The sequence below is a fragment of the Canis lupus genome, chromosome X (assembly GCF_011100685.1).
Source record: "Canis lupus familiaris isolate Mischka breed German Shepherd chromosome X, alternate assembly UU_Cfam_GSD_1.0, whole genome shotgun sequence".
Lineage (NCBI taxonomy): Eukaryota > Metazoa > Chordata > Mammalia > Carnivora > Canidae > Canis > Canis lupus.
The window spans coordinates 32,227,212-32,249,181 of record NC_049260.1 but is presented as its reverse complement, the minus strand read 5'-3'; the positions used below and the strand labels follow the sequence as shown (position 1 = coordinate 32,249,181).

The 21,970-nt window shown below is 38.5% G+C and overlaps 1 protein-coding gene across 2 annotated transcripts in view; it reads right to left on the bottom strand.

The window, feature by feature from the left end:
- Nucleotides 1-21,970, bottom strand: part of PRRG1 (proline rich and Gla domain 1) — a 146,190-nt gene that overhangs the window by 83,578 nt on the left and 40,642 nt on the right. For both annotated transcript variants that reach the window (XM_038587162.1, XM_038587163.1), the window contains exon 2: nucleotides 467-517. In XM_038587162.1, the coding sequence (XP_038443090.1) occupies nucleotides 467-476 (10 nt within the window). In that variant the 5' untranslated portion in view covers nucleotides 477-517. The remainder of the gene's footprint in view (nucleotides 1-466; nucleotides 518-21,970) is intronic.

Sequence of the window (21,970 nt, the reverse complement as noted above, 5' to 3'; positions counted from 1 at the left end):
TTTAGGGGAAATCAAAACCATCTAATAATTCAACCTCACAGACTAATTTTTTTAATAGTGTCATTGGCTGCACAACAGAATCACTTTTTTTTGTTTGTTTGTTTATGTCATTATCAACAAGGCTTAGAAACCATTGTAAGCACATGGGTAACTGTACTAAGAGTTGTAAAGAAGCTGGGATTAGGGTAGGTCTATATATAACAAGTTTGAGCCTTCTCTCCCTGTACTGGGATATGTTAAGAAAAGAGCAGAAGAAAGGAGGGGAAAAAACAAGACCCTTGCCAATGAGCAGTATGTGGTCTGTTGGTCTTTCTCTGAACTGCCCTGCTTCAGACAAAAACTTTCTAACACTAATCAGAAATACAATTTAGATGTCCACAAAAAAACTTCTGAATTGCAAATTTAATTTCCTAGATAGATTAATATGGAGAAAGTATGAATTATTAAAAAGCAAAGAGAAACTTACTCCTCCCCATGTTTTCTTGTGGTCTCTGGCAGGCCCTTGGATTATGATTCCCTGTATAAAAACACAGCACATACACATAGTCAGATTCATAGAGGCTGAGTCACTATATCAAATAAGTTCCATTAAAGCTGATGTAGTCAACATGAGGATTTCATTTTAGTGCATGCCAATCTTGCCCCCTTACACAAATGTATTCTTCATCACAAATAGATATCTAACTTCAGAGAACAGAAACACAGCATTCTGAAAGCATGGACTCCATCTGTATCAACTTACAATATCCTTATTTATCTGGCATTAGTTTCTGCCCTTGCCAAATAAAAGTCATCAAATTGGTCACATGCTTATTTCTTAGGACGGCAATGATATAAACAAAAAGTGTTGGACAAAAATGCCAAAAGACCCAATTTTAATAACCAAGTTGGCATATTATTTGCCTATCCCTGGCTTCTATTAGGTGTCATTCAGTGACCAATCGAATACTTTTTTTTTTTAATTTTTATTTATTTATGATAGTCACACAGAGAGAGAGAGAGAGAGAGAGGCAGAGACATAGGCAGAGGGAGAAGCAGGCTCCATGCACCGGGAGCTCGACGTGGGATTCGATCCCGGGTCTCCAGGATCGCACCCTGGGCCAAAGGCAGGCGCCAAACCGCTGCGCCACCCAGGGATCCCAATCAAATACTCTTTACAGTTGTAACATTTTCCTGAATGGTGTCAAACAGCAGTGCCCCTAATTAAATTATCCCTGAAGCAAAGCACTCCACAGAGCTATTACCAATAAACAGTATGAATCAATAACCATGAACTACTGACAAATGAAATTTTGGAGGATAAAACTCCACATTATCCAAAAGCAGGTATACATGGAAAAACAGCAATTCTGTTTTTAAAAGATGAAAATACATACACAGAAGCTAATTCATAGTATGCTTCATTTTCTTACAGGGTTCAAACATAGAATTACCACACATTTATTTTTTTTTAAAGATTTTATTTTTTCATTCATGAGAGAGAGAGAGAGAGGCAGAGACACAGGCAGAGGGAGAAGCAGGCTCCATGCAGGGAGCCCGACGTGGGACTCAATCCCGGGACCCCAGGATCACGCCCTGGGCTGAAGGCAGGCACTAAACCTCTGAGCCACCCAGGGATCCCCTTTACCACACATTTATTATTCACCTACCACATTCCCAAGATGGAGCTAAGCACCAGAGAGGCAAAATTATAAGACATAATCTATCTGTCCATTAAGGAATGTATAACCTACTTGAAGTTAAGCATATAGGGGAGAATGATATCATCAAGACGGCCATTTAGGTCATTCCCAACTATAGTCCCTCTCACAAGAAGACCAACTGGCAACTAGAAAAAAACATCAATGTGAAAATCCCACATTAGTAAGGTAAGAGGACTGGACACACTGACTCCATCACCCTTCCCCTACAGTGGCACAGTGCCACATTGAGAGCTCCCTGCCCCCGCCCAGGACCTATGGTTTCTACAGTGGGAAAAGAAAGCCCAAGGCAGACATATAGCTTCCCCAGCAGATGGGACCCTTCCCAGGAAGCCCACTCATGTCTCACTTCCCAAGGATCATGGGAAGGATCTGCAGGGCTTGACCACTGGGGATCAGCTAGAGATGGAGAAGGAGGTGGGGCTTATAGCAAACAGTGCCCAGGACTTGGCAAATGGCATTCCTGCTTGTAGCAACACTGCTGAGCAGAGATCCTAGCCAGTAGCTCTGGCCATCTGCAGAGCTAAGCCAGTGGCCACGTCTGGCTAGGGAACTTGGTTGGCAATATTCCCTGATTTGGATCCCCAGTCAATTGTCCAAACTGGCCAGGGAGCCTCTTCTACCACCCTGCCCAAGAAGGGAAGCAAATTCCCAGCTCTACTGTAGTGCTGACCAAAGCCTTTAGCTTTGCCCATCTAGGAGGCCCAGTCAGAGAACGAGAACAGCTACAGAGTTCATCCTATAGCCCTGCTCAGTCAGAGTCAAGCCAGCAGCCATGCCCAACTGTTCAGCATAGCCTCTGGCCCCACATAACCAAGGAGCCTGAACAGTGGCCTGGGAAACGTGGGGACATAGCATACTGTACTGTGAGACACAGCCCAGCTTATAATCCTATCCATTCATGGAGCTCAGCCTACAACCCCGATAAGCAGAGGAGCCCAAACTACTGGCCCAAACTACAGCCCAATTGCTGAACATAGCCTGTAGCCTTGCCCAGGCAGGAAACCAAGCTGATAACCCCACTCAATCAAGGAGCATAGCCTTGAAGATAAGCATGCAGGTCCCACTCAACTTCAGGGGCACAAACTATGGGCCCTGTATAAACACAGAGCTCAGTCAGTGGTATCATCTGGTTATGGAGCACAATCTGAGAACCCATACATAACCAGGGGTGATTGGAGAGACTAGCCTAAAGCTCTGTCCAATCAAGGAGTTCAACCAGCGGCACCACCCTCCAAGGAACACAGCCTGAGACTTTGACCAACCATAGGTGATTGTAGAACCCAGCTAGTGGCCCCATCTGTGGAACACAATCAATAGCTCCACCCAAAGAAGGAGATGGTTACCCATTGATCCTGCTTGAACACTGGAACACTTAAATATATAAAGCAAATGCTAACACAACTAAAAGGAAAAATAAGCAGCAATACAATATTAGTTGGAGACTTTATTTTTTTTTTTTTAGGATTTTTTATTTATTCATAGAGACACACAGAGAGAGAACGGCAGAGACACAGGCAGAGGGAGAAGCAGGCTCCATGCAGGGAGCCTGAAGTGGGATTTGATCCTGGGTCTCCAGGACCACGCCCTGGACTGAAGGTGGCACTAAACCGCTGAGCTACCCAGGCTGCCCAGTTGGAGACTTTAATATCCACTCTCAGTGACAGACAGATAATATAGACAGAATCAATGAGGAAACAGCAAATTTAAACAATACTATAGACCAAAGGGATCAAGCACACATAAACAGAACATTCCATCAAACAGTAGAATACACATTCTTTTCATGTACACATGAAATGTTTTCTATGATAGATTATATAGCAGGCCACAAGTCTCAACAAATTCAAGAAGACAAATTATATAAACTATCTTTTACAACCACAGGGGTATGAAACAAGAAAAGAGTAAATGGGAGGAAAGCTGGAAAATCCTCAAATACATAGGAGTTAAACAACATATTCCTGACCAACCAATGGACCAAAGAAGAAAGCAAAAGGGAAATGTTTAAAAAATCTTCAGACATAGAGGGGGATCCCTGGGTGGCGCAGCGGTTTAGCGCCTGCCTTTGGCCCAGGGTGCGATCCTGGAGACCAGGATCGAATCCCACATCGGGCTCCCGGTGCATGGAGCCTGCTTCTCCCTCTGCCTGTGTCTCTGCCTCTCTCTCTCTCTCTCTGTGCGACTATCATAAAAAAATAAAAAAAAAACAAAAAAAAAAATCTTGAGACATAGAAAATAGAAAATACAATGTAAGAAAAACTATGGGATGCAGAAAAAGCAGTTCTAAGAGGGAAATTTATAGCAATAAACTTTCAAGAAAAAAATAATCCCAAAGTTAGAAGACATAAATACTAAATATTAGAACAGAATAGGAAAATAGAAAAAATTAACAAAACTAAGATCTGGTTCATTAAAAAGAACAAAATGAAAAATCTTTAGCTAGACCAAGAAAAAATAAGATCAGAAATGAAAGAGGACACATTACAAGTAATATCAAAAATACAAAGGAAAATGAGACAGTTATACACCAACAAATTGAACAACCTCAAAAACATTAATACATTCCTAGAAACATATAACCCATCAGGGCTAAATCATGAAGAAATAGAAACTCTAAACAGATAAATTATAAATAAGGAGACAGAACCAGAATAAGGGGACAGAATAATAAATAAGGAGACATAATAAAAAACCTCCCAATAAAGAAAAGGCCTGGACTACATGGTTTCCCTGGTGGATTCTACCAAATACTTAAAGAAGAATTAATGCCTGTCTTGCTCAGCCTCTTCTAAAAAAAAAAAAAAAAAAAAAAAAAATCATATAATTATCTCAATAGATGCAGAAAAGGCATTAATAATATTCAATATCCATTCATGATCCAAAAACAAAACAAAAAACACAAGTCTCAATGAATTAGGTACAGAAGGAATATACCTCAACATAGTAAAGGCCACATAAGAGAAACCCACATCATACTTAACAATGAAAGATTGAATGCTTTTCCTTTAAGACCAGGAATGGTCTTAGACTCCCAAGGATACCCACATTCACCACTCCTCAACATGTAACTGAAGTCCTAGTCAGAGCAATTAGGCAAGAAAAAAGAAAAAGAGGTCAGCCCGGGTGGCTCAGTGGTTTAGCGCCGCCTTCAGCCCAGGGCCTGATCCTGAAGACCTGGGATCAAGTCCCACGTCGGGCTTGCTTCTCCCTCTGCCTGTGTCTCTGCCTCTCTCTCTCTCTGTCTCTCAGGAATAAATAATAAAAACTTAAAAAAAAAAAAAAAAAGAAAGGCATTTAGCTCAGAAAGGAATAAGTAAGATCTTGTGTACAGGTAATATAATCTTATATACAGAAAATCCTAAAGATACTATAGAAATAAAACCCTGTCAGAATAAAAGAAATCAGTAAAATTGCAGGATAAAAAAAAAATCAGCATACAAAAATAAGTTGTTTCCAGAATCTAACAATAAACTGTCTGAAAAATAAAGAATAATCCCCATTTATAATAGCATCAAAAAGAAAAAAATACTAGGAATAAATTTAACCAAGTGAACAATCTATGCACTGAAAACTGTATAAGATGTTCATGAAAGAAATAGAAAAGGAAACAAATGGAAAAATATTCCATGTTCATGGATTAGAAGAATATTGTTAAAATGTCCATACTACCCAAAGCCATTTATAGATTCAACACAATCTCTATCAAGATTCCAATGGTGGGCAGCCCGGGTGGCTCAGCAGTTTAGCGTCACCTTCAGCCCAGGGCGTGATCCTGAAGACCCGGGATGGAGTCCCACGACGGGCTCCCTGCATGGAGCCTGCTTCTCCCTCTGCCTGTGTCTCTGCCTCTCTGTGTCTCTCATGAATAAATAAATTAAATCTTTAAAAAAAAAAAAGATTCCAATGGTGATTTTTACAGAAATAGAAAAAACAACCCTAAAATTTTCATGGAACTGCACAGCCAAAGCAATCCTGAGAAAAAAACAAAGCTAGAAACATCACACTTCCTGACTGCAAACTGTATTACAAAGCTATAATGATTAAAACAGTATGATACTGGCATAAAAACACAAACAGACCAAAGAACAGAATCTCAAATACAGAAATAAACCCATGCATATAAATTCAACTAATATTTACTTGACAAAGGAGCCGAGAAAACTCAATGGGGGAAAAGACAGTCTCTTCAATAAATGGTTCTGAGAAAACTAGATAGTCACATGTTAAAGAATGAAACAGGACCTCTGTCATACCACTGACAAAAATTAACCCTAAAACTCCTGGAAGAACAAAGGGAAAAAAGGCTCCTTGAAATTGGTCTTGGCAATAATTTTTTGGACATGACAACCAAAAACACAAGCAACAAAAGTACAAACAAGTAAGATTATACCAAACTAAAAAGCTTCGGCACAACAAAATAAATGATCAACAAAATGAAAAAACAACCTAGGGAATGGGAGAGTATATTTACAGACCACCCATCTGATAAGGGGTTAACATCCAAAATATAGATTGAACTCATGTAACTCAATAGCAAAAAAAACAACCAAATTTAAACATGGGCAATAAACCCAAGTACACATTTTTCAAAAGAAGACATACAAATGGCTAACAGGCACATGAAAAGGTGCTTAACATCACTAATCATCAGGGACATGCAAATCAAAACCACAATGGTGTATCATATCACACCTGTTCGGATGTCTATTATCAAAAAGACAAAAGATAACAAATGTTAGCAAGGATGTGAAGAAAGGGAACCCTTGTACCCCCTGGTGGTAATGCAACTTGGTTACAGCCACTATAGAAAACAGTATGAAGGGGCACCTAGATGGCTCAGTCAGTTAAGCATCTGCCTTTGGCTCAGGTCATGATCTCAGGGTCCTGGAATGGAGCCCCACATCAGGCTCCCTGCTCAGTGGGGAGTCTGCCTCTTCCTCTCCATCTGCCTCTCCCCTAGCTCATATTCTCTCATACTCAAATAAATAAAATCTTTAAAGTAAAAATTTTTTTAAAAAGAAAACAGTATGAAAGTTGCTCAAGAAATTAAAAAAATAGAACTGCTATATGATCCATCAGTTTCACTTTGGGGTATATATCTGAAGGAAATGAAATCAGTATCTGGAAGAGATTTCTATACTACCATGTTCACTGCAACTGCAGCATTATTTACAATAGTCAAGACACAGACCAATATCCACTGACAGATGAATGGATAAAGAAAATATAATATATATACACATACCCACACAATGAATATCATTCAGCCACAAAAAAAAGGAAATTCTGCCATTTGCAACAACATGGATGAACCTTGAAGGCACTATGCTGAGTGAAATAAGTCAGACATTGAAAATCAAATATTATGTGATCTCACTCATATGTTGAAGCTTAAAAAAAAACTCCTAAAAACAGACAGTAGACTGGTAGTTGCCAGGGGCAAGGGGAAAGGTGATCAAAAGGTACCAACTTCCAGTTTTAAGATGAATACATTCTGGGGTTTAAAGTATAGCACAGTAACTATAGTCATTGATACTATATATTTGAAAGACATTAAGTAAGTAGATATTAAAGTTCTTGTCATATACACACAAAATAAAACTATGTGATCTGTTAACCTTCTGTGGTAATCATTTCACAGTATATACATGTACCAAATCAATACATCATATACCTTAAACTTACACAATGCTATATGTCAATTATATCTCAAAAAAATAGTGGAAAAAAAAAGAAGCTAAGCATATATGAAACAGAGAGACTATATATGAAACTGAGACCTGATAACCAGTTGTGTGACACTAGAAAATAATTTTCTATCTCAAATTCCTTACAAAGTAAAGGCACTGAACTACATGTGTTTCCCAAATTGACCTCCACAGGATGTTAAAAATACATTATTCAAAAACATGGCTCTAATCAAATAAATGTAAGAAATGCTGTCTTAAAGTTAAATAGGTTTATAAGACTTCTCAGAGCCTTAAAAAATGCTAATTAGTAATGTGATCAAAGTATAGTCTCTCATTGTATTTGGCTACATAATCCTTTTTGTAAGTAATCAATATTTCTCAGGACTCCTTTATTTTTTTTATAGATTTTATTTATTTATTCATGAGAGACACAGAGAGACGGAGACACAGGCAGAGGGAGAAGCAGGCTCCATGCAGGGAGCCCGACGTGGGACTCGATCCCGGGTCGACAGGATCATGCCCTGGCCTGAAGGCAGTGCTAAACCGCTGAGCCACCAGGGCTGCCCAGGACTCCTATTCTTTAGAGCTCAGTTTGGGAAACCTAATAAGGTAACTACTAAAGCGTCTTGCAGCCCTGTAATTTCATTATTTTCTGACAAGGTATTAATTATGTGGAACAAAATTAACATAAAGTGAATTAAGAAGGAAATCAGGGGGACTAGATTCTCAGAGAATTCTGGAACCAAAAGGAAGTTTAGAAATCATCTAATGGTTTCTCATTACCCACCCCCCATCTTTTATTTAAAGCTGCAAACCGGCAGCCCGAGTGGCTCAGAGGTTTAGCGCCGCCTTCAGCCCAGGGCATGATCCTGGAGACCCCGGGGTTGAGTCCCATGCCCAGGCTCCCTGCATGGAGCCTGCTTCTCCCTCTGCCTGTGTCTGTGCACCCTCCCCCGCCCCGCCCCGTCTGTCTCGAATGAATGAATGAATGAATGAATGAGTAAATAAATAAATAATAAAGCTGTGGGATCCCTGGGTGGCGCAGCGGTTTGGCGCCTGCCTTTGGCCCAGGGCGCGATCCTGGAGACCCGGGATCGAATCCCACGTCGGGCTCCCGGTGCATGGAGCCTGCTTCTCCCTCTGCCTGTGTCTCTGTCTCTCTCTCTCTCTGTGTGTGTGACTATCATTCATAAATAAAAAAAAAAAAAAAAAAAAAGAAGCCAGAACTTTAAAAAAAAATAAATAAAATAAATAAATAAATAAATAATAAAGCTGAAAACCACTCTCAAAAAATCTTATGCAGGACACCAATATACAAAACAGGTTAGGGCTAAACTCTTCAGATTGACTTGAGGTGGACAGCTGTACTCCCACCTACTGGGATTTCTCCTTGAGATACCATAGATATACCCCATCAGAAAGCCAGCACCACAGGAAGCAGAGTCTGAAATCTAGTGACCTCCTGACCCTTCAGATACAGATACAGCTATTCAGGGGAAGGCTCTTGGAAAGAGCTAGAACTCTCATACATGTTCATAGGAAAGTCCTTTATCCACCCCAAGTATCATCTTAATTTTCAGTATAATCCCTCCAAGTCAGATAAATAAGTATTATGTAAAGAGAACTATAAAACCATTATCACTCCAGGAAAAACCATATGAAAGTTAATGTACTAAAATGAAATTCCTGTATGAGAAATCATGAGAGATCATGTATGAGAAATCATAATAGAATTAAGCAGAGGAGTCATATGGGCTAACTTTCGATTTTAAGAAGATGTCTGTAATAGCAGTAGGAAAAGGAGATCTGACTGGTAAAGAGTACAGTGATATCAGAGATGCTAGGTAAATCTGGCAGGACTTCTTGTATTTTACTTTTTCTTTCTTCTTTCATATTTAATAAGGCCCCTTTGAAGAGAATCAAGCCCCTTGCATTTGTGTCAGAGTAACCACAAAGGAAAGGGTTGTCAAGCATGGGCCAGGACTTTCAAAGAGGATTTGCCTCTTTAGAGGTCAACACAGTGGAGAGAACAGGCACCAGAAGCAGCTCTCTCCCAGGGCAAGATGAAACTAAGGAGACAAAAATCAGTATTACCGGTCAGCTGACTCACCTAGTGTTCCAGTAGTAAACTTCCAAAGATCAGAATCTTGTTTTAAAGAATGCAACTTCCTTAGAGAGATTTGAGGTTCAAGGCTTACTGTCTACATTACTCCCAGACCCTGAACTCCTCCGGTCGCAGGTTACCACCATGCTTCCTCTGATGCCAGGGTGTAGCCTGGTCCTTCCACTCTGATCTACTGTTACACTATTCTCTTTTTTCAGCTGTCTCTGTATGTATGTGTGTGTTCTAGTTTTTATACCTCTCTAAGCATGAGTATTTGTCAATCTTGATTCTCACATCCCCATCCCAAACTAAACATTACTTCTAGAGTAATGGCAACACATTTTTTAAAAAAAAAGAAAAGAAAGAAACAAGAACAACAGCACAGCGCTATTAGCCAGATTTTAGAAAATAAAAATCACTGTTCCTGGGATGCCTGGGTGGCTCAGCAGTTGAGCATCTGCCTTCGGCTCAGGGTATGATCCCAAAATGCCTGGATCGAGTCCCACATTGGGCTCTCTGCATAGAGTCTGCTTCTCCCCCTGCCTATGTCTCTGCCTCTCTCTCTCCCTGTGTCTCTCATGAGGAAATAAATAAAATGTCAAAAAAAATTAATTAAAAAAATAAAAATCACTGTTCCATGGATTTACCCAGCCTGGCATTGAACACACTCTATAACCAGGTTCTACCTTTCTTAACAGTTACACCACACTCTGGCCAAATTGGCCTCTACTCATCCCTTAAATATACTTTAAACTGCTCCAACTCTATGCCTCTGCTTTTTCTTCTGCTTTTTCTACCTACCAAAATTCCATTCATCCTTCAATATTGGTGAAGCCTTTCCTCATTAGCTGAACAGGAAGTAATCTCTTTCTCCTTTAAACTCTCATACAATATGGAATTCAGGTACTATCTCATACAGATGTGCATACATTACAGTATCTCTCAGTCCAATTCTCAGAGAGTAAGCAAGTTGTTTTCTACATCTTGTCTAATGAGGGTTCTAGTAGCCTACATAAACCAGACTTAGGAGAAGCTCTCATATCAAACATATTTAGGACACATCATGTTTGCCTAGTTTCCCTTAGTATAGATCACTGCATCAAATTACAGTCATTTATATATCACCTTAATCAATTTCATAACTGTTGCTAGATGCATTTATAATCTATGCATCCTTCCTTCCTGTATCCACTTTAGCCCTGTCCTATAAACTAGTATAGGAAAACGTTCAATTTTTTTGTAACGCATGTAATATGTGTAACTATTAAAATTTTCAAACTTTTCCAGGATTTCCTCCAGTTATTTTGCATATCACAAGCAGTACACTTTGTAGAACAATGTTCATTCCTGTCGTCAATTTAAAAATATTTAGTGTCTTTTACTTACCAGTCATTGCTCTATTCTTTAGGACAGTTTTTCTCAACTAAGAGCAATTTTCTCCCCAAAGGACATTTGGCAATGTCTAGAAATATTTTAGTTTGTCGCAACTGGGGAGGAGTGCTACCAGCATCTAGCGGGCTGAAGCCAGGGATACTGCTAAATAGCCTACAATACACAGGATAGCCTTCCCACAACAAAGTTGTCCGAAATGTCAGTAGCATCAAGAGTGAGGAACCTGGCTTTAGAGAAACAATGACAAAGTAAAGAGACAAATTTTCTGCTTTTCTGGAATTTACAATCCAGTAAGAGAGTGTTACAGATGATACTCTCTTCCAGTATATTCAAGTAAGATTCCGAAGTCTACAATTTACAGGATTTTCTTCTCTGTATTTCTTTTATATGGAAGGCATGCTGGCACTACGCTGATTTCTAGTATCATGGCCTCTTAAATAATGGTAGGTAATACACATCCTGACATGAGTTCCAAACAGGTCAGAGTATGGGCTTTGCCACCATACATACCAGGGTTTGAGGTCTGCCCTGCCAATTACTATCTGATCTTGGGCAAGTTACTTAACTTCTTTAAGCCTCAGTTTCTTCATCCCTAATGGGGTTATTAATGGTAGTCATAATTTCATAGGCTTTGAAAGAACATTAAATGCTAATAGTTGTTGACAACAAAAAATGCACATTCAGCAGGACTTACGAGAATGATAATGATGATTTTCTTCTCCCAAAATGTCTTGGTTCAGTCTAGTTCTGGTGGTTTATTTTCTAGTTGATCAATATGGTTCAATACACCAAGTATAACTATAACTACTTAAGATAGAGGGTAGAATAATGTAATTTTATGAGCTGAATTTTTAAAAATAAAATTTGATTTTAAAGTTGCAGCTTCAGCTGCATGTACTATTTAAATCTGGAACATATACCGTCAGTTCTTTAAGAGTTTGCCTTCTCATTTTTTATGTCCCTTATATGCACTTGCCCCTCTTTTCCCAGCCTTCCAGTGACAATCATAGTCTAGAAACTCCTAACCCTGGTAGTAATTCTTCTTTCAGTAATCATCTGAGATTCAATTATATCTAGCTCTTTATTAATTTTGAAACACTACAAGCTACATTTTAATTTGCAGAGAAGCACTTCAATGCTGGCTTTATTTTTCAGCCACATGGCTCTCTCATGACTGGTTAGGTAGGTCAATCACTTTACTGTCCTCCCTGGTACTCAGATACACCATTACTTTAATTTCTGGCCAATCTACTAAAGGCTTTGCCAGTCCTGGTCTCCTGCTCTTTCCTAAGTCCCAAAGCCCCTTCTTATTTTTAAGGCTAAGAGGACCTTAAGGGTCCTGTTGCATACTCTAGAGATGATATGGAGTCCATTCTTTCCTTATGGTGGCTTTTAAAGCCCCAGCTCTGGTCAGCTGCCTAAGGGCTCTTCTGTAAGAGATGGTTCTACTAGGTTTCTGAGTGCATCCCTTCTGCAACTTCTCCACTTCAAATAATAATGATTCAACTGGCATCTATTAATTATTCAAAACCATAAGGCAGTTTCACATATGTCATCTTATCAGTGCTTGCAACAACCTTATGAGGTAGGTATAATAATATCTAATGAAAAATGATAAAACTAAATTTCAAAGGAATTGACTCACTCATGTTCACAAAATTAGTAAGTAGGGGTACCCCAGAACTGTTGTCTTTAACTTATTAACATATATTAAAAGCGCTTACATTATAACTGTATATCTCAGTGACTTCACAAAGACATCCATGTAACTGGCATCTAGATCAAGACTTAGAACACATTCCAGGATTTTATTTATTTATATTTTTTAAAGATTTGATTTATTTATTCATGAGACACAGAGAGAGAGAGAGGCAGAGACACAGGCAGAAGGAGAAGCAGGCTCCCTGCAGGGAGCCCGATGTGGGACTTGATTCCAGGATCCCAACCTGAGCCAAAGGTAGATGCTCAAGCGCTGAGTCACCCAGGTGCCCCCAGGATTTTAATCTAGAGTTTCTGACACCAAGTCCAGTGCTCTTCCAATCAGATATGTAGTCATTCTACACATATTTACTTACTGCTTACTACATTTCAGTACTTTTGCTAAGCACTGGGGATTTGACGGTAGATAAAACAGATGTGATCCCTGCCCTAATAAAGCTTAGAGGCTCAGGGGAAGACATAATAATTTTTTAAATTATACATAAAGGAACATAAGGTATTAGAGGAATTGAAAGAAGTTCATTAAGGCTTTAGCAAGGCTAGCAAGCGCACCAACTAGCACAGCTAGTTGGGAGTCAGAGACAAAAGGTCAAATTATACAAAGCTTTACTAAGGGAAAAGTTTGGATTTTACTCTAAATGTAGTGGGAAACCACTAAATAAACCTCTGCCTTCATAAATAAACCTATTCCCAAAAAGTCTGCTTAATTCTTCAATTACCCTAACCCTTAGGTATTACTATGTGCTATTCACTTTGCTAGGTCCATTAACCTCAATGTATAATAACTGACATAAAGGCTTGAGAAACATATAAGTAATATGTACTAATATATGATAAAATTAATAAATTATAAAATCATAATATATAAAATAATCTTTAAATCAATACATGCTCTCTAGGGATACCTGGGTTGCTCAGCAGTTGAGCGTCTGCCTTTGGCTCAGGGCGTGATCCCCAAGTCCCGGGATCAAGTCCCACATCGGGCTTCCTGCATGGAGCCTGCTTCTCCTCCCTCTGCCTGTGTCTGCCTCTCTCTCTCATGAATAAATAAATAAAATCTTAAAAAAAAAAATCCCTGCTCTCATGAAAGTTACGATCTAGATGAGAAAAAAAAAAAGGAAAGGAGGGCAGAAATCACTTAAAGGTGATGGTCTATGTAAGACAAGCACTTTTTAAATAATGGTCTCTTAGTAGTTTATCAATGACATGGCTGTTGACATATACCAGAGGTCAACAGCCACAGAAACAAATTTGTGTGTGGCTATATTCTAATAAAACTTTATTTATGGATACTGAAATTGGATTTTTATATAATTTTCATGTGTCATGAAATTTTCTTTTAAAATTTTTCAATCATTTAAAAATGTGAAAACTATTCTCAGTTCATGGGCCATACAAAAACAGGCAGCAAGCCCTTATTTGTCAACTCCTGGAATATACAATGAAATGGCTTACAAAATTTTCATAAATCAATAAGTCAAAAGAAATATAAGACCAGGATAAATATTATTGAACATAAAGACCCAGTGCTATCAATAACAAGTTAGAAAATGCCTTAATAACTTTTAAATTAGAGATACTAATTTTATATTTACAGTGGGACTTATATTTGATTCTTTCTCCTATCCCTCCCTCTCCCCATTTATACATGCACGCTAAAAAAGAAAAAAAAGTCATTACAAACTACCTCAAATAATCTAGATACCCTGTAAGTCACTTGATAAAGTCATCTATATTTCCTAACAGAAAGTTTATTTCATCCACAGTGATATTTCAATTATCACTTCCATCTGAATAAAATACAATGCTTCACCTTGACCTTTCTCCTAACTGCCACAATTCCAAATGCCCCAGAGAAATCTACCCCTGATATCATGCCACCACCTGAAACATCATGGATCTAAAACCAAATATTTTCTCTACCACAAATATAAAGTACTTTCCCCTCTGAATTTCTATAATTATACTAATTCTATTTTCATTATCTCATTCAACTCAAGTGTTGTGAGAGGATATTTTTAAGATTAAAGTTTTCTCTCAAGAGTTCATTTTTTTCCTTTTTTTGTTTTTAACTTCTTACCTATCACCTCCCCCACAAGTAGATAAGCCATTCTGTTCTCATTGTTTGAAATGAAAGACAAGCTTGGATCAGAAAAGAAAGCAAAAAGTAAGTTTTCCTAACGTGTTCCAAGGTACTTGGAGGAAAATGATTGAGGAAAACAATGAGAGCAGGGGTTCCCCCTTCAATCCCATTTACGCATTTCCTTCTCCCAGTCTAGAAAGGTTCCCCTGGGTTAAAGGGAGGAGAGAAATCAGTGGGGCCTAGGATAAATCATAGCTGAAGCTACTAAACAGAATCAAAACAACGGGCCATTTTTAGTGAGGGGCATTGCTTAAATGCCCTGGAGTCCCTTGGGAGTGGATTTAGCATCAACAGACCATAGGAACAGGATCGTTCCTGATGGTATATGGTGAAGGCTTCTCTTGGACATTAGTCCTCCCCTTACTGATGATCTCCCTGCTAGAAGAATGCCTATCCATGCCTGAGATTTTATTCATTCCCCATCCAATTTGCCCCACATATGTAGCCCTTTTGATAACGTTCCTGGACCATAGGCCTTGAAGAAGAACAGAGCCTTGGACACTCCACAATGGTGATGGTGGTGATGGTGGTAATGGTGAAGAAAAGGGTGGGGTGGGATAGGGTAGGCACTAGTAACCACTGGCCTGATTTCTTACACTATAGGTAAGTTCTGCATGTTTTGTTTTGGTTTTTTGATCTTCAGATAAATGGAATCATAATGTATACTCTTTTGGAGCTAGTTTCTCTCAACTTCATGTTTGTAAACAATTTATATCATGGCATGTGGTAATATATTTATTCTTATTAGATATATATGCTATTTATTTATTCATTCTACCACTGATGGACATTTGCATTGTATTCCAGTTTAGGAAAAGTAGTAACACGCGCCCCTATTACATGGGTTTACAAGAGTAGCACTATCCTTAGTTCAATCTAATATAACCAATCAGTAAGACCTACTCAGTCTTCCTTTGTTGTATCTCTATTACCTGATCCCAGTCTTTCCCCACTCACCACTACAAAATCTAATCATATTTCTTCAAGTTGATAGTAAGCTTCCCAAGGACAGGAAATAGCTTAATTCTCTGAATCTTTCATAAAATATATACTTAGTATGTATAAAAGGAACAGCTATTAGACATGTGTAAGCACTACAATCTAAGTGATCACTGATGGCTTTCAACATAGACATGTAAGTGGCATTTTTGACATCTTATAAAGTCTTGGGATTTTTTTCAGTGCATCATATTTCAGGTATTTCTCAGCATACAAAATGTCCCAAAGAGGGAGGTGGGCGGGGTGTGTGTGACTGGGTGACGGGCACTGAGGGGGGCACTTGATGGGATGAGCACTGGGTGTTATTCTATATGTTGGCAAATTGAACACCAATAAAAAATAAATTTATTTAAAAAATAATAAAATAAAATAGAAAAAGAAGTCCCAAAGATATTACCTAAATACGAAAAGATCCTAACATTAAGTACATACCTCTGCTCACCTTTAGTAAGGAGCTCACAGAGATGTGATACAGAAGTAGGAGCAAAAGGAAGAGGTAAATGCTGGTAGAATATTAGAACGCAGGGCCCTAACAACTCATAGCTTTAATATTTATCAGGAGAAACTTGACCACCTAGGCTTTTAGCAATAACCACCCATGAGAATAACAACAGCATACAAAACACAGTGACTGGTTATCAGATCAGCATGTACATTAATTCCTTTAATCTTTGCAATCTTATGAGTTGAGCATGGTACTATCATTAGTACTAGAGGTACAGATAAAAAATTTGATGCAGAGTAGTTAAGCAATTTGCTCAAAGTCATGCGGTTTGTAAAGTAGTAGAGCTAAGATTCTAATCCAGGCAATCTGGCTTGCATGTTCTTAACTGAGGAAGGCGAGATTTCTTCCTCCAAATGGGGTGAGAGTTTTACAATCTAAACAAAAACTTAGGGGATCCCTGGGTGGCTCAGCCGTTTGGCGCCTGCCTTTGGCCCAGGGTGCGATCCTGGATTCCCGGGATTGAGTCCCATGTCGGGCTCCCGGCATGGAACCTGCTTCTCCCTCCTCCTGTGTCTCTGCCTCTCTCTCTCTCTCTCCCTCGTTCTCTCATGAATAAATAAATTTAAAAAAATTTTTTTAAAATAAAAAACAAACAAAAACTTAGATCTATATGTGAGAAATATGTGAGTATGGATTTTTTTTATTTTTTTTATAATAAATTTATTTTTTATTGGTGTTCAATTTGCCACATACGGAATAACACCCAGTGCTCATCCCATCAAGTGCCCACCTCAGTGCCCACCACCCAGTCACCCCCACCCCCCGCCCTCCTCCCCTTCTACCACCCCTAGTTCGTTTCCCAGAGTTAGGAATCTTCCATGTTCTGTCTCCCTTTCTGATATTTCCCACTCATTTTTTCTCCTTTCCCATTTATTCCCTTTCACTATTATTTATATTCCCCAAATGAATGAGACCATACAATGTTTGTCGTTCTCCGATTGACTTATTTCACTCAGCAGAATACCCTCCAGTTCCATCCACGTCGAAGCAAATGGTGGCTATTTGTCGTTTCTAATGGCTGAGTAATATTCCATTGTATACATAAACCACATCTTCTTTATCCATTCATCTTTCGATGGACACCGAGGCTCCTTCCACAGTGTGGCTATTGTGGACATTGCTGCTAGAAACATTGGGGTGCTGGTGTCCCAGCGTTTCACTGCATCTGTATCTTTGGGGTAAATCCCCAGCAGTGCAATTGCTGGGTCATAGGGCAGATCTATTTTTAACTCTTTGAGGAACCTCCACACAGTTTTCCAGAGTGGTTGCACCAGTTCACATTCCCACCAACAGTGCAGGAGGGTTCCCTTTTCTCCGCATCCTCTCCAACATTTGTGGTTTCCTGCCTTGTTAATTTTCCCCATTCTGTGAGTATGGATTTTTAAAGACACTTTACACATGTAAATAAAGCTTTTCAGCCATTAAAAGGGGTGAAGGGGGAATTATTATAAAGGGACATGAGGAAATTTTTTAGAGTGATAGATTACTCATTACCTTGACTATGATGACAATTTCATGAGTGTATACATATGCAAAAACTTATCCAATTGTACACTTTAAATATGTGCATGTATGTCAACTTCACATGTTAATTATACCTCAATAAAGCTATATGCAAAACGGATGAAATAGAACTACAGATGAACCAATCATTTAAAAAAAAGGTGCCCATAATATAGTGAGTGGAGAAAAAAAATTATGTGTTCATGATATAACTTGCTAAATATAAACACATATAAAAACATTTTATATACACATATACACACTGTTACCCGTGAGTTTTCTTACTCTGTGGTAACAGAGTAAGAAGGTACTAGAAGGAGCTTTCACTGAGGCTTCTGTCAACAGAAAGGTTACAGAGCCACCTTGAAAGAGATCCTCCAGGCCCATTCAAGCCTTCACATGACTGCAGGCCTGCAGGCCATCTTAATAGCAACTTCATAAGAGACTCTGACCCAAAACCACCCAGCTTATCTGCTCCTCTACTGCTGACTCTGAGAAAGTATGTTAAGATAATAAATGTTCATAATTTTAAGCTGCTAGGTTTAGGTATAATTTGTCATGTAGCAGTAGATAATTAACATAGTATTTGTCACTTTTATATAAAATATTATTAAAATATAGCATACAGGGGTACCTGGGTAGCTCGTGGTTGAGTATCTTCATTTGGCTCAGGTCATGATCCTGGGGTCATGGGATCAAGTCCCACATCAGGCTCCCACAGGGAGCTTGCTTCTCCCTCTGCCTATGTCTCTGCCTTTCTTTGTGTCTCTCATGAATAAATAAAATCTTTAAAAAATAAAATATGGCATACATACAGAAAAGTGCACAAGTCATAAGTATATTCCTTATTGAATTTTCATAAAGTAAGCATGCCCATGTAACTAGTACCCACATCAGGACACAAAGCAGAAAATTACCAGCACTCCAAAAAAGACCCCCTTGTGCTCCCTGTCTGGTCACTATCTCCCAAAAAGGGTACCCACTAGCCTGATTTCTTATATCATAAATAAGGTTTGGGGTATCTGGGTGGAGCAGTTGGTTAAGCCTCCAACTCTTGGTTTCAGGTCAGGTCATTACCTCAGGATCAGGGGTCGAGTCCTGTGTCAGGCTCCACACTGAGTGCAGTCTGCTTAAGATTCTCTCTCCCTCTCCTTCTGCCCCTCCTGCTTGTGCTTTTTTCTCTCTCTAAAATAGGTCTTTTAAATAAACAAACAAACAAATAAATAAATAAAATGAGGTTTGCATGTTTGTGAACTTCATATGAATGGAATCATAGTGTATGTTCTTGGATCTGGTTTCTTTTGCTCAACAGTAAGATTCATCCAAATTGCTGCATATAGTTACAGTTCATTCATTCTCACTACTGATTCCATATTAGGTATATATCCTCATTAATGTATTTTATTTTTTTAAAAAAGATTTTATTTATTTATTCATGAGAGACACAGAGAGAGAGAGGCAGAGACATAGGCAGAGGGAGAAACAGGCACCCCACAGGAAGCCTGATATAGGACACAATCCCTGGACCCCAGGATCATGTGTTGAGCCAAAGGCAGATGCTCAACCGCTAAGCCACCCGGCATCACAATGTATTTTATCATTTGATGGACACTTGGGTGGTCGTAGGTTTAGGTTTATTAGAAACAATGCTGTGAACATTCCTGTACTTGTCTTTTTATGAACCTATATCCCTATTTCTGTTGTACATATTCCTGGAAGTGGAATTATTGGGTCATAGGGATGCCTATATTCAGCTCTATTCATTACTTGAGAAACACTTTCCCAATGTTGTACCAGTATACATTCCCTACAGCAGTATAGTGGAGTTCTAGTTGCTCCACATTCTTACGAACTCTTGGTATTGTCTTTTTCATCTTTGCTATTCTAAGTAGTAATGGTATTGCATTGTACATTTTCCTAATGACTGAAGTTGAACATGCTTTTAAGATTAGCAAATGCCATGATAGCTTTCTAAAATAATGAGGTATTTGTATTATTGTGAAAGCAAGTACTTTTGAGCTGTAAAAAGTCATTGAAAAGAGACGCCTGGGTGACTCGGTGGTTGAGCGCCTGCCTTCAGCTAAGGGGGTGATCCTGGAGTCCCAGGATCGAGTCCCACGTCGGGCTCCTGCATGGAGCCTGCTTCTCCCTCTGCCTGTGTCTCTGCCTCTCTCTCTTTCTGTCTTCCATGAATAAATAAACAAAATCTTCAAAAAAAAAAAATCATGCTAGCCATAATCACTATCTACAAAACCTTTTTTTGAGGAAAACAAGGGGCACAGATGCACTTTAACCCTATTACATAGTGCCATATAATTCAGGGCAGTTCAATGCTAGTGTGGGGAAAACAGTAAATATTCTGCAAATGAAAATGTATATCATCTATAAATGTGGTCCCATTACATCATACTTCTAGAGAGGAAAAATGGTAATTTATATATAACCTAAATAGCCAATAAAATATACACTCACCTTCCTTTAACCTCACAAGCTACATTAGGCTTCACTTTTTTTTTTTTCCTTTATGAGTTACCAGAATGCACTATGGCATAAGCTGCTTATTTTTAGTTTACTGATTAAATTTTAATAAGATTCTTCAGATAGCAGAACAATCAGTTAAAGTTAATATTGCTGGACAAGATCAATGCATAATGGACACTATGTGTGAGTGAAAAAATAGAATAAACAATGTGGCTTTGGTTGTATTATCTTAGGCATACCACAGCACAGAATCTTAGCCCCTAATGTTTTTTTTTTTAATGTGATTTTTTTTTTAAAATTTATGATAGGCACACAGTGAGAGAGAGAGAGGCAGAGACACAGGCAGAGGGAGAAGCAGGCTCTATGCACCGGGAGCCCGATGTGGGATTCGATCCCGGGTCTCCAGGATCGCGCCCTGGGCCAAAGGCAGGCGCCAAACTGCTGCGCCACCCAGGGATCCCCTCTTAGCCTCTAATGTAACAAACTGGTGCTTTAAATGTGATCACCTAAGAAGCTCCACTATTCCAGTTTTTTTTTTAAATAAATGAGATCAGATATATCAAATAACTTCAAGAGCTCAATATTTACAATTCAACCAAAAAAATATAGGTTCTCACATTTTTAATAATCTCACTGTCCTATTGTGTATGCATCTCACAAAAAATGGCACTGAAAAATAATCATAAATAGCATATAGAACAAATCTGGTATAGCTCTGAGGCTTTAGAAAAAGAGTTCTTCCTAGAACATGTAATACTGCTGTATCACTAACAAAACACATCACTGTAGTGACTATGTTCAAGGATATTATATGAGGGAACCAAAATTTGATGGTTTAACACAGACAAAACATTAACCTCAACTCTAAAGAAGGTATATTTTGTAGGATGAAGTTAAGTAAACTACTAGATTTATAGCTTTCTTCAATTAAAACTATTCCTGAGTAAAGATCCATTTCCTATAAGTATCATTCAATTGTTAAAAGGAAATTTGTCTCAAGAACAAAATTAAGTTGATAATGCTACACAATAATAGAATTACATTCTATAAAAGCATCAGTATGGGTTTGTTTTAAGGTTAAAAAAAAAAAAAAAAAGGTCCATACAGAAATGCTTTTCTTTCCTTTATTACTTAGTATCTTCTCCTATAGGAGCAGCCCAGACAAAAATCTCAAGAATGGATTCCTATGAGAAGCTATTACACGGATGATCTTGGGCAACAGTGACCACATAGGTGGGGAGAAAAAAATCTAAAGATGATGGGGAATGCTAGGCTTGAACTGTCTGTTGCTACTGCTTTTAAACTCCACTGCTCAATCTAATTGAACTGGAGAGCTCTGAATTCTCAGACAAAAAGCAGAAGAGAAATGAAACTAAGGTCCTGCAAAGTCCACAAACTAGAAAATGAGCTTAATCACATTTGACTAGAAATCACCAATCCTCAATGGGAGATTTACTTTGATAATAATGTCCTATTTTGTTTAATGCTGGGCAGGATCATGTATATCTTGTTTGATGCTATATTCCCATACTCATCACTACATTTGACACATACTAGACATGCAAAATTTATTGAATAAACAAAATATTGTATTTTAACAAGTCAAGCACATATGATATTCCATTTTATCTCAAAGTTGTTTTATTCATATATTATAATAATCTCTATAAAATTAAATGCTTCATGAACATGATTCTTAATAACTTCATTATATTCATGTTTCATAATTTA